Source organism: Salmo salar, chromosome 21 (genome assembly GCF_965601325.2).
Source record: "Salmo salar chromosome 21, fSalSal1, whole genome shotgun sequence".
In the NCBI taxonomy this organism is placed as follows: domain Eukaryota; kingdom Metazoa; phylum Chordata; class Actinopteri; order Salmoniformes; family Salmonidae; genus Salmo; species Salmo salar.
In genome coordinates, this window is record NC_138311.1 from 51,759,007 (window position 1) to 51,771,407 (window position 12,401).

Consider the following 12,401-nt stretch of genomic DNA (forward strand, 5'->3'; position numbering starts at 1 on the left):
AAAACAGGTCAGGGGCAGAGTTGTGGAGTAGTACAGATCAGGGTTGGGTTATAAAAAAATATCAGAAACTTTGAACATCCCACGGAGCACTATTAAATCCATTATTCAAAAATGGAAAGAATATGGCACCACAACAAACCTGTCAAGAGAGGGCCGCCCACCAAAACTCACGGACCAGGCAAGGGGGACATTAATCAGAGAGGCAACAAAGAGACCAAAGATAACTGAACGAGCTGCAAAGCTCCACAGCGGAGATTGGAGTATCTGTCCATAGCACCACTTTAAGCCGTACACTCCACAGACCTGGGCTTTATGGAAGAGTGGCCAGAAGAAAGCCATTGCTTACATAAAAAAATAAGCAAAACGTTTGGTGTTCGCCAAAAGGCATGTGGGAGACTCCCCAAACATATGGAAGAATGTACTCTGGTCAGATGAGACTAAAATGTAGCTTTTCGGCCATTAAGGAAAACGCTATGTCTGGCGCAAACCCAACACCTCTCATAACACCGAGAACACCATCCCCACAGTGAAGCATGGTAGTGGCATTATCATGCTGTGGGGGTGTTTTTCATCGGCAGAGGCTGGGAAACTGGTCAGAATGATGGAATGATGGATGAAGCTAAATACAAGGAAATTCTTGAGGGAAACCTGTTTCATTCTTCCAGAGATTTGAGACTGGGACGGAGGTTCACCTTCCAACAGGACAATGACCCTAAGCATACTGCTAAAGCAACACTCGAGTGATTTAAGGGGAAACATTTAAATGTCTTTAAATGGTCTAGTCAAAGCCCAGACCTCAATCGAATTGAGAATCTGTGGTAGGACTTAAAGACTGCTGTACACCAGCAGAACCCGTCCAACTTGAAGGAGCTGGAGCAGTTTTGTCTTGAAGAATGGGCAAAAATCCCAGTGGCTAGATGTGCCAAGCTAATAGAGACATACACCAAGGGACTTGCAGCTGTAATTGCTGCAAAAGGTGGCTCTACAAAGTACTGACTTTGGGGGTGGGGGGTGAATAGTTATGCCCGCTCAAGTTTTCATTTTTTTTGTCTTATTTCTTGTCTGTTTCACAATGTAAAATATTTTGCATCTTCAAAGTGGTAGGCATGTTGTGTAAATGAAATGATACAAACCCCTCATAAATCAATTTTAATTCCAGGTTGTAAGGCAACAAAATAGGAGAAATGCCAAGGGGGTGAATACTTTCGCAAGCCACTGTAGGTCTCTCTTTATGTAGTTTTTGTTTGTTTTGTCCTATATTATTATTATTATTATTATTATTATTATTATTGTATTTTTATTTTTTTAATCCTCCTCGCATGAGGCCTTTTGCCTTTTGGTAGGCCGTCATTGTAAATAATAATTTGTTCTTAACTGACTTGCCTAGTTAAATAAAGGTAAAAATAAATCGAATAAAAATTGCCATCCATTTCAGGTTCAGATTAATGAAGAACATCCTGAAGGGGCCGAGGGGCAAACGTTCCACGTATGTGCGGCTTCTGACGTCAAAAAGGCTGCTGTTTCGTAAAAAAATAAAATAAAAAAGTTTTGGACTTCATTTAAGGTTAGTGTTAGGCATATAAGGTTAGCAATGTGGTTAAGGTTAGGTTTAAAATCAAATTTTTAAGAAAATAAATTGTAAAAAATAATCGGGGTATATGACTTTGTGTCTGTGGTAACTCGTGACGGCGGTGCCACGCCTCATCGCCCCCTAATATAACCAACATAGAGGAAATGTTGTTTCTGGATGAGAGGAATTTCGGATTAAAATACTGTCCAGGTAAATTGCATTAAAAAAAAGAGTTGTAAACGCTAGTGCTAGCAGATTTGTTGTGTTTTCTATGATATTGAATCGCGTTTCCAATGAAGTGGCTAGCTAGATATTGTCTGCAGTTTTAGCGTGAAATTGCAGGAAGCTAAATAAAGTTGTCTGGCTAGCCTAGCACGCTACAACTTGTCATAATGGTTTCGTTGTTAAAAAAAATGCGAAATTGGTTTGCAAGTTTACAGTCGTTTGACGTTGAACACGTTTATGGCCTTATTATTACCCCTAGTTAGCTATTTAACTAAGTTGGTTAAGCTATTTCACGTTTGGTAGACAGTGGCACAGGGTGCGTTTGATTTGTTTTTCTGCAGAATGTGAATGGCACCGTAAAACCAATTTAGTCTGTATGATCATACATTTAAAGTACTAGCGTTGCTCAGCAACAGGCTGTGGTCAAGCGAAGTTCAAAAGTCAGTGGTGCATCTGTTTCAATGAACTTATTGGAGGTTTAGTTAGCTAGCAAGCCTAGACAGTAAATAATAGCAAAGTATTAATAAACTGAATTTGTGTACACGCATCAAACTGTTGCTTGCTCCTTTCATATCATAAACTACACACGTGTTGATAGCTAAGTCCTTGCCAGGTCAATTGGTAATGCGTTCGCGGTAGTTACCATTCTGGTTTTGAGTCCCACACTTAGTATCAGTAGTTGGACCCAAACATGCAGTGTCATTCATTACCAAACCATTCTTGTGCAAGGAAGTTAGTTGTCTTTTGTTTTAATAGCTAGTCTCAGTAAGCATTATTAACACCACGTCTTTGTCAACAGGTGGAGAGATCTTCCACTGAGGGACTTGACAAATCAGAGGGGTCTAAAAATACCTACTTAATTCGGACCTGAATATGGGGGTTATAATATCCCGGTTTAGGGTATGTATTGCATAACCTGTTCATTTTAGTGGTCCTGTATGGTTGTTGGTAGAGCATGGTGGGTTTTATTCCTGGGGCCACCATACATAAACTGTATGCACCAGTGTTTTCCCCAAGAAAAACATTTATGCAGCGTTAGCAAAGTTAGGGTGTGGCCAATGGCATGGTTTTATATGGAACAACATATAAATGAGCTGAAATAAGATGCCCAAAATTTAGCAAATGCACAAATAGCTTATTTCTACATTTTAGAGAATTTGGTAGTATGTCCGACTGGCCTCACAACCGCAGACCATGTGTATGGCGTTTGTGGTCAAGCGGTTTGCTGATGTAATTGTTGTGAACAGTGCCCCATGGTGGGGGTAAGGGCAGGCATAAGCTACAGACAACGAACACAACTGCATTTTGAGGATGACAATTTGAATGCACCGAGATACCGTGATGAGATCCTGAGGCCCATTGTCGTGCCATTCATTCGCCGCCATCACATTGTGTTTCAGCATGATAATGCGCTGCCCCATGTTGCAAGGATCTGCACACTTCCTGGATGATGAAAATGACCCAGTTCTTCCATGGCCTACATACTCACCAGACATGGCACCCATTGAGCATGTTTGGGATGCTGTGGATCAATGCGTTTGACAGCGTGTTCCAGTTTCCTCCACTATCCAGCAACTTCGCAAAGCCATTGACGGACAACATTCCTCAGGGCACAATTAGTGGCCTGATGAACTCTATGTGAAGGAGATGTCGCTCTGCATAAGGCAAATGGTGGGCACACCAGATACTGACTGGTTTTCTGCAGTCTGATCAACAGATGGGTTTCTGTATTCCCAGTCATGTGAAATCCATAGATTGGTGCCTAATTTATTTCAACTGACTTATTTCCTTATTAACTATGACTTTAAAATTGTTCCATGTTGTGTTTAATTATTTATACACACAGTGCATTCGCAAACTATTCAGACCACTTCCACATTCTTTTACAGTACAAAACTAAAACGTATTAAATGCATTTTTTTCATCTATCCACTACCCCATAATGACAAAGCGAAAACAGGTTTTTAGAAACGTTTACAAAAAACATGCCTTATTTACATATGTATTCAGACCTTTTACTATGAGACGGTAAATTGAGCTCAGGTGCATCCTGTTTCCATTGATCATCCTTGATGATGCTACAACTATATTGGAGTCCACCTGTGGTAGATTAATTGATTGGACATGATTCGGAAATGCGCACACCTGTCTATATAAGGTCCCACAGTTGACAGTGCGTGTCAGATCAAAAACCAAGCCATGAAGTTGACTGAATTGTCCGTAGAGCTCCGAAACAGGATTGTATCTAGGGAAGGGTACCAAAAAAATGTCTGCAGTGTTGAAGGTCCCCAAGAACAGTGACCTCCATCATTCTTAAATGGAAGAAATTTGGAACCACCAAGACTTCCTAGAGCTGGCTGCCCGGCCAAACTGACCAATCAGGGAGGTGACCAAGAATCTTAAGGTCACTCAGAGAGCTCCAGAGTTCCTCTGTGGAGACGGTTGTCCTTCTGGAAGGTTCTCCCATCTATGCAGCACTCCACCACTCCACCTATCAGGCTTTTATGGTACTGGCCAGATGGGAAGACACTCCTCAGTAAAAGGCACATGCCAGCCTGCTTGGAGTTTGCAAAAATGGACCTAAAGGACTGTCAGACTGAGAAACAAGATTCTCTGGTCTGATGAAACCTAGATTGAACTCTTTGGCCTGAATGCCAAGTGTTAGGTCTGGAGAAAACCTGGCACCATCCCTATGGTGAAGCATGGTGGTGGCAGTATCATGCTGTGGGGATGTTTTTCAAAGATGAATGGAGCAAAGTACAGACATCTTTGATGAAAACCTGCTCCAGAGTGCTCAGGACCTCAGACTGGGGTGACGATTCACCTTCCAACAGGACAACAACCCTAAGCTTACAATTGGCTCATTCATCCCCCTCCTCTCCCCTATGGGGAAACTATTCCCCAGGTCATTGCTGTAAATGAGAATGTGTTCTCAGTCAACTTACCTGGTAAAATAAAGGTAAAAAAGCACACAGCCAAGACAATGCAGGAGTGGCTTCGGGACAAGTCTCTGAATGTCCTTGAGTGGCCCAGCCAGAGCCCAGAACTTGATCAAACATCTCTGGCGAGACCTGAAATAGCTGTGCAACCTGACAGAGCTTGAGAGGATCTGCAGAGAAGAATGGTAGAAGCTCCCACAAATACAGGTGTGTCAAGCTTGTATCGTCATACCCAATAAGACTCTAGGCTGTAATCGCTGCCAAAGGTGCTTCAACAAAGTACTGAGTAAAGGGTCTGAATACTTACGTAAATGTGATATTTTTTTTTTATACATTTGCAATAATGTCTTACTCTTTTTGCTTTGTCATTATGGTGCATTGTGTGTTGATTTTTTTTTTTGGGGGGGGGCTTTTTAGTCCCTGGCCTACACATAATACCCTATAATGTCAAATTACTATTATGTTTTGAGATTTGTATTAATTCAATTAAAAGCTGAAATGTCTCTCACAGCTGTAATCCCTACCAAAAGTGATTCTTCTAAGTTGTTGTGAATACTTATGTACATTAATGTTCTATATTTCATTTTCAATCAATTAGCAAAACATTTCTAAACATGTTTACACTCTCTCATTATGGGGTTGTGTGTGTGTGTGTGCTGGAGAGGGGGGAGTGTATATTTAATCCATTTTGGATTCGGGCTGTAACACAACAAAATGTGGAGTAAGTCAAGGGGTATGAATACTTTTTGAAGGAGCTGTATGTGATATATTTGTCGGCGACCCTCTAAATTCCAGACAATAGTCCTGTCCTCTGCTAGTCCTATGGATCACCCAGCTTACTGAACTCAAAGCAAGTCTTCATTCTCTGATATATTTAACTTGTTCTTTTCACAGACTAAGCCATCAACTGTAGAGGTTTTGGAAGGAATTGATAAGGTATGTGTATTTGTTTTGGGGGGGGGGGGGTTGTGTATAGATGGTGTTGATCAGGATTATTTTGCGACGTTGCTCTAGAGATTGACCTGGTTACACTATGCAGCCCATCTCGAGCTTGAGGTCACTCTAGGCAATGTCCAGCAGAGTGATGGACGCATGTTTCCTATCACCAGCAGAGGATAGGTCACTACACTGTCCACCAACTGATAGTTTTGGGGTGTGGTTAATCGCACAAAGAACCAAAGGGTGTTTTCTCCCCCTCTTAATAAAAAGGATAGGTAAGTTGGTAATGCATCCGGACATTGAATAAATAGGCTTTTGTCAAGATTACCAGAGGGTGACATGGAGAAGTCCTATGATGTCTCTGGGATCGAACACTGCTGTTGAATTGATGTGTGGCTCTTTGCTGGTTGTTTATTCATTATACACAAGGTACAGTACTATTACATGTATCAATAGGGTTATCTTGGGCTAACTTCAAGTTATATTATTAGTAAGAAAATTGTGGAATACGGAACTACTTTTGTCATTCTAGAGAGGAAGTTTGGCTCTATTCAATGTCAGTTTTTTTTATATTAATGGAAAATGTTTTATTTACAGGATATACAGACTGGTGAGGAATGTAGAGAACTGTATCAAAGACAGTTGAAGCAATGGCTATGGCGACTACTGCTGTACTCATCTCTTCTCTACCTGATGGCCAGCATAATTGTGTATCTCTGGTATCTCCCTGAACAGACCATTGGGAAGGTCATATTGGCCCTTCCGTCTGTGGTATTTCCACTATTGTAAGTATATATTTCTCTCTAGAGAGAGATCGCTATGTCTATTTGTAGGTTGTTGCTTAACTGTCTGTTGTAATTGTTTTTTCTGCAGTGTATGGCTCCTTCGAAAGGGGCTGATTGCTCTTTTTAAAAGAAGAACAGAAAAAACCGGTATGTGCTTTAACCATTCTTTAGTCTGCCTCATCACATGCTGCTTTCATTTGGTGTAATCAGTCAAATGTCTTTTTCTTTTTTTCCTCTCCTTTAGATGAAAAATTGTCCAATCTCAAATCACAAAAACGAAAAATTGTAAGTTAACTTTTTCAGTGGTTGTCTTTTGATTGGGAGAACATCGACTGGACTGCTATTAGAATCCGCCATAGCCGTTAGAATCCGCCATAGCCGTTAGAATCCGCCATAGCCGTTAGAATCCGCCATAGCCGTTAGAATCCGCCATAGCCGTTAGAATCCGCCATAGCCGTTAGAATCCGCCATAGCCGTTAGAATCCGCCATAGCCGTTAGAATCCGCCATAGCCTCCCCCTTATACCTGGATAAGGGTGAACATGATGTGGATCCCCTAATCATTCATGAAAGAGCTGAGATGTCAGCACTTTATATACTGTCCATGTACCTATTTTTACTCCCCGTAACTAATTTGTAAGTGGACTTAATCTGCCATTTTGAGACATTTACCTCGAGATTAACACTTTTACAAGGTGGCGTACGGACGATATGCTGGAGTCTTCATGCCCTGTTCTGCTATTATGGAGCTTTTACAGCACTTTGCTTAGATAATTGCTACTCCTAATAAATAATGTAAAATGTATGCAGACAGCTGTTAATTGGCCTAAAGACTTTACTTGGTAAAGCACTCTGCTAACATCTCTTCAACTAATGGCGTTTAGTGCTAGAAGGAAATAAATCTGAGTAATTGCTTGTCATGTCTAATAACTGTCAATAATTATGGCTGATGGATTTTCACACTCCATTATGGAAGTAGTGCATGTAATTATTCTCATTATGTCTAAACAATAAGCTATTTGGTATTTCCCTTTAAATTAAGTTTATACAAAAAAACAACAAATTAAAGCATCTGTAGACCTACTACAACCGCTTTTATTCTGAAAACCTTTTTAACATCTCATTGATGGTAGAATGTGGGTCTGGCTGTCAGTTGACTTTTTGTAGGTAGCTGGTCTTTATAGTGTTTCATTAGACCAGAGAAGAAACATCTAGTTGAGAATATCAGTTGACTTCAAACACCAACATAGGAGTTCACAATTCTGTTTCTGTGCAGTTTTTTTTTATTGAGTAGTTGTATCATATTGATATGGTGTTTAAGACTTTTCCCACGTATTGTAAAGATCTGATCATCTGTACAGATACATGAAAGTCTATGCGGTTGTAGGACCCACCTGTTAAAGCAGTTAATTATTCCAGTCACTTAATTGGTTGTTCACTTGCTCTTTTTCAATTTGATTAATCACGATGTGGAAGATACGACATTGGTTATCATTGTCTCATTACGGTCATTGGATTTGAACAGAATTAATTGTGTGGAATGGTGACATGTCATATCATCATTAGTCAATTAACAGACCAATCAAACATAAGCTATTAGAACAGAACCCTGCATACTCAACGGGGTTTTCTGGAAGACCGATACTATGGCATTTGACTGATGAAATAACTCCTACTAAAGTACTGAATCAACCTGACTTTCAATTTGTCCTTTTCATTATCGTAACATATAAAAATATGAACTGCTCTTGTCCAACAGCTGTTAGAGGTGATGGAAACTGAAACCTATAAAACTGCAAAAATGATTCTGGAGAGATTTGATCCTGACTCAAAAGCAAAGGTGATTATTTTTATTTTACCTTTTATTTAACAAGGCAAGTCAGTTAAGAACAAATTCTTATTTTCAATGACGGCCTAGGGACAGTGGGTTAACTGCCTTGTTCAGGGGCAGAACAACAGATTTTTACCATGTCAGCTCGGGGATTCGATCTTGCAACCTTTCGGTTACTAGTCCAACGCTCTAACCACTAGGCTACCCTGCCGCCCCAATTACATCTGCCTATGAGCCCACTAATTCTGTGAATTAACCTTGAAAGTACATCTGTCTCAATCTGGTTTTCAATTTGAAGGTGCCAGAATCCCTTCCAAATGAAATGCCTATGACTCCAAAACCTCACCAGGGTAATGTATTCCAAAACCTCACCAGGATAATGTAGTTGCCTAGGTATCTTTAATTTTGTATTTATTTAAGGCCTTTCATGTGCTTGCGTGACTTACCATTGATAAACATCCCTGCATGGTGTCCTCCGTTAGAACTCCGTCAGCGTCATGTCACTCCTCGTCCCCCGGTGGCGTTGACTCCTGCCGCAGCCCGTCCTCCTCGTCCCCCGGTGGCGGTGACTCCTGCTGCAGCCAGTCTTCTTCTGGCCCCAGGGGCCACCCATGCAGGGCCGCCCCTCCACTCCGCTCCTGGAGGACCCCCAGAGAGGATCCTATCTGAGGCTGCTCAGCAGAGCTTGATGAAGAGGCCCATGACCCCTGGCACACTTGTTCCAGGAGTGGGTGAGTGGCTGCACACGGAGACCATATCATAATGTGGTCGACTTAAGGTGATTTATTTATTTTATTGTATTTTTTTTAACCATCCCTGTGTCCTAGTCTCACCAGTCCTTCAGGGATGGGACTTTTCTATACATTTTAATTTTACCAAATTTTTACAGGAATGATAGTTTGTTTTACAGGTGGTAGTTATGGCCAATTGAGTGTAGTATTTTATTCCATTATGGTAGGGGTTGCCTTAAAACTAACTGAAGGTCAAGTTTGCTCCAGAGAAGAGATGATCGGTAACTAAGTCGATAAATGTGATTTTATTTTTTAATTTTTTTAATAGAAGTTAGTTAATTTGGTGATAAAAATAAAATTTCATCAAAAAGATTTCTCACCATACAACCTTTGACCAAGACTGTTTAAAAAAAGATGATGCTTACACTGTCAGTGAGTAGTGAATGTTTACTCTTATGTCAATAGTCTTGCCTTGGACACATCATAGGAAATGCCAACAGTGAGGTATACAAGAACCAGGATAATTTGAACTATGATTAATCAGGAAATTCCTGCATTTGTTCTCTGGCATTCTTACTGAAAACAGAATAAATGTCTTTCTAATGCCAGGAAACATTTGACATGGGCACACCTTGCAAATGTTTTATATGGCTTGATACTAGCAGACACTTTTGTAAAAATCCATTTTGATAGTCACAAGTTTCCATATGTTGGTATATGAATAAACAGTAGGAAACTCTTTCTGTTAGTGTATATTAATTACCGCTCAGTAACACAGCAGGGGTTCTTGTATACGTGCTGTGCAAGTGAGATCAATTTCCAAGTCATTATTAAAATGTGTCCATTTCAAACATGTTATAGTGGACCTCTGCAGCGAACTGTAGATTTGGGTCTTGCTGTTTTTTATGAAGCTTCTCGTCCTCCGTGTGATTGGTATTAGATACCTGTATGTGCAGCTAATGTTTACGTGTGTTCTGCACCCCCCCAGGCCCTCCCCTGGCCAGACCTGTCCTCCCCCGGGATCGCGGCACCATGGACAGGGTTATTGAGTACCTTGTCGGCGATGGCCCTCAGAATAGGTAGAGTAGCTCCTTGGTGGCGTTTTCTTGTCACCTAAAGATGTGTGATTTGAACTGACGTCAGCACTATCGTTTTTAACACTGGCAATGTATTGCTATTATGATTTTTCAATCCTCAGCAAAAATGTTTTTTTTTATTTCATTGCATGTATGCAACATACATTATTTTCTCCCTGCAGATATGCCCTCATATGTCAGCAGTGTCTCACCCATAACGGGATGGCGTTAAAAGAGGAATTTGAATATATTGGTAAGATTTTGAGAAACACAACTGTCACTCTCCATCAAACACTATGCCCTTCATTTGCCCTCTAGCATTTGGCAGCACTGTGTATCATCAGGCTCTTAAAAGCCTCTGCCACTACTGGCCTCTGTAAGCAGAAAGAAAGCATCTAGATTGAATATACAAATAAGGGCAACCCATTGATCTGATGCGTTCATGCAATTATTTTTTGAATATCATTGGTTTCATCTTCACATTTAATCTGTTTACATGAAAATATATTCCAATCATACAGTTGACAGTGCACTTCGATCATGGTGGTTTGTCTTGTTTCAGCCTTTAGATGTGCATATTGTTGTTTCCTGAACCCTGCGAGAAAGACCAGACCCCAAGCACACCGACTCCCTGAGATCAGTGCCGAGACGAAGATCCTCACCGACGCACCCGTCGCAACACCACCTGAAGCTGATGAGAGCCCCGTTGCTGCAGGTATATCTCTGCTAACGCAATATTTACATTTTTTTCCAACCAGCAGTGGAATAATCACATTGTCCAAATTGCTAGCTTACTTGAATGCCTGTTAAACCTGATGATATATTGATCCGGTCATGTTCAGTTGAGGAGAAATGGCCTTCTCCCCCAGCTGAAGAGGAGATCCAGGAGTTGGCAGTTACTCCAACAGAGAGTGCCCCTGAAACAAAAGGGTCAGAAACCCCAGGCTGTCTGGGAGCCACCCCAGGCTGTCTGGGAGCCACCCCAGGCTGTCTGGGAGCCACCCCAGGCTGTCTGGGAGCCACCCCAAAGAAGTCCGATGGAGAGCTGGATATGTCAGACATGGAGGTTCAATAGAATGTTTCAACATCATTTTAGGCTGGAGCTATGTTCTTTTAGTTATTTTTCTTCGTTTTTAAAGTAAACTTAATAACATCAATGCTGTGAGTAAGAATCGCAGAATGACAGACTAAGGGTTTGGTATGAACTTAAATTGATTTATTTTTCCTGTCTGTTATAGTGATAGCATATAAACTGAATCCTGATGCTAGGGGATAATGGACAGGCAATACTTTTGGGATTTGACATAATGTCAATACTTTCATTCACTATTACAGCACTTCTATCCATGAAGCAAGAGTAGGTCTGCTAGCTAAGCATTTGGCATTGATGCACATCTGTAGAATGTTTATAATATATATTTTTTTCCTTTAGTGTTTTGTTTTAAATATTAAGCGAATAAGCAATTTGCCACATTACTATATTGTCTGTTTTGTGTGACAATGTCTGTCCACGTTGTCTACAGACAGGTGAACATGCTAATGCATGCTACTACTACTTAATAATAATAATAATAATAATAATAATAATAATGCAGAGGCCAAATCTAGCTAAGCAGTTGGTCTGTAGAATGACGTTTTCTTCCGTTTGTTTTGCGGGAGTTATTTGCTACATTGTCACTGTATTTTTGTTTGTTTTTTTGAGAATGTCTGGCCATGTTTACAGAAATGCAAAAAATATCCTGTCCGGTGTTCTATGAAATCTGTATATTTATAGGTGATGATATTTATAGATACTACAGTATTGGGATACAGTGCCTTTTGATCAGTATTGAATAGGTTTTGGATACTTCAAGCACAATGTGGCTAACCACATGTTTACACAGTAATGGTTACTATCAGGAGTGCTTACTTACATATTTATTGCTTAAAAGGAGAAAGATGTTCGGCTGTTCTCTGCACCCGAGTGATGCGTTGTACATTTATACTTTGAAATAAATAAAGACAGTCATTTTCAGTAAGCTGCATGTGTTTGCTTAGCATTATGAAAATGCCAGTTTCATAATGTGACTGAGTTGTGTTTGACGTTCTCCTCAGCAGCTATACCAACTAGAAGTTGACTGATTATGATTTTTCAACGCCGATACCGATTTTATTGGACACCAAAAAAAGCCGATACCGATTTAATCAGCTTTTTAAAAAAAAGTTATAAATATATTTAATAATGACGATTACAACAATACTGAATGAACAATGACCACTTTAACTTTATATAATAAATAAAATCAATTTAATCTCAAATAATGCAA

General features: G+C 40.3%; 1 protein-coding gene across 2 annotated transcripts; it reads left to right on the plus strand.

The window, feature by feature from the left end:
* Positions 1-1,688: 1,688 nt before the first annotated feature.
* LOC100380561 (limb and neural patterns a) lies at positions 1,689-12,113 on the plus strand. Of its 2 annotated transcripts, none has more exons than XM_014165627.3 (13): positions 1,689-1,780; positions 2,595-2,695; positions 5,629-5,670; positions 6,271-6,458; positions 6,547-6,605; positions 6,703-6,743; positions 8,217-8,297; positions 8,587-8,638; positions 8,771-9,019; positions 10,008-10,098; positions 10,278-10,348; positions 10,658-10,810; positions 10,965-11,666. In XM_014165627.3, exons 2-13 carry the CDS (start codon positions 2,669-2,671, stop codon positions 11,168-11,170), a joined length of 1,260 nt encoding a protein of 419 aa, XP_014021102.1. In that variant the 5' UTR covers positions 1,689-1,780; positions 2,595-2,668; the 3' UTR covers positions 11,171-11,666.
* The last annotated feature ends 288 nt before the right edge of the window (positions 12,114-12,401 follow it).

What these genes read in the sequence shown, in the direction of transcription:
- LOC100380561 (XM_014165627.3), top strand. Translation starts at nt 2,669, where the DNA reads ATGGGGGTTATAATATCCCGGTTTAGG. An exon ending in TTTTGGAAGGAATTGATAAG is followed by an intron (nt 5,671 to 6,270) that starts GTATGTGTATTT and finishes TTTTATTTACAG; the next exon opens with GATATACAGACTGGTGAGGA. An exon ending in GACTCCAAAACCTCACCAGG is followed by an intron (nt 8,639 to 8,770) that starts GTAATGTATTCC and finishes GTCCTCCGTTAG; the next exon opens with AACTCCGTCAGCGTCATGTC.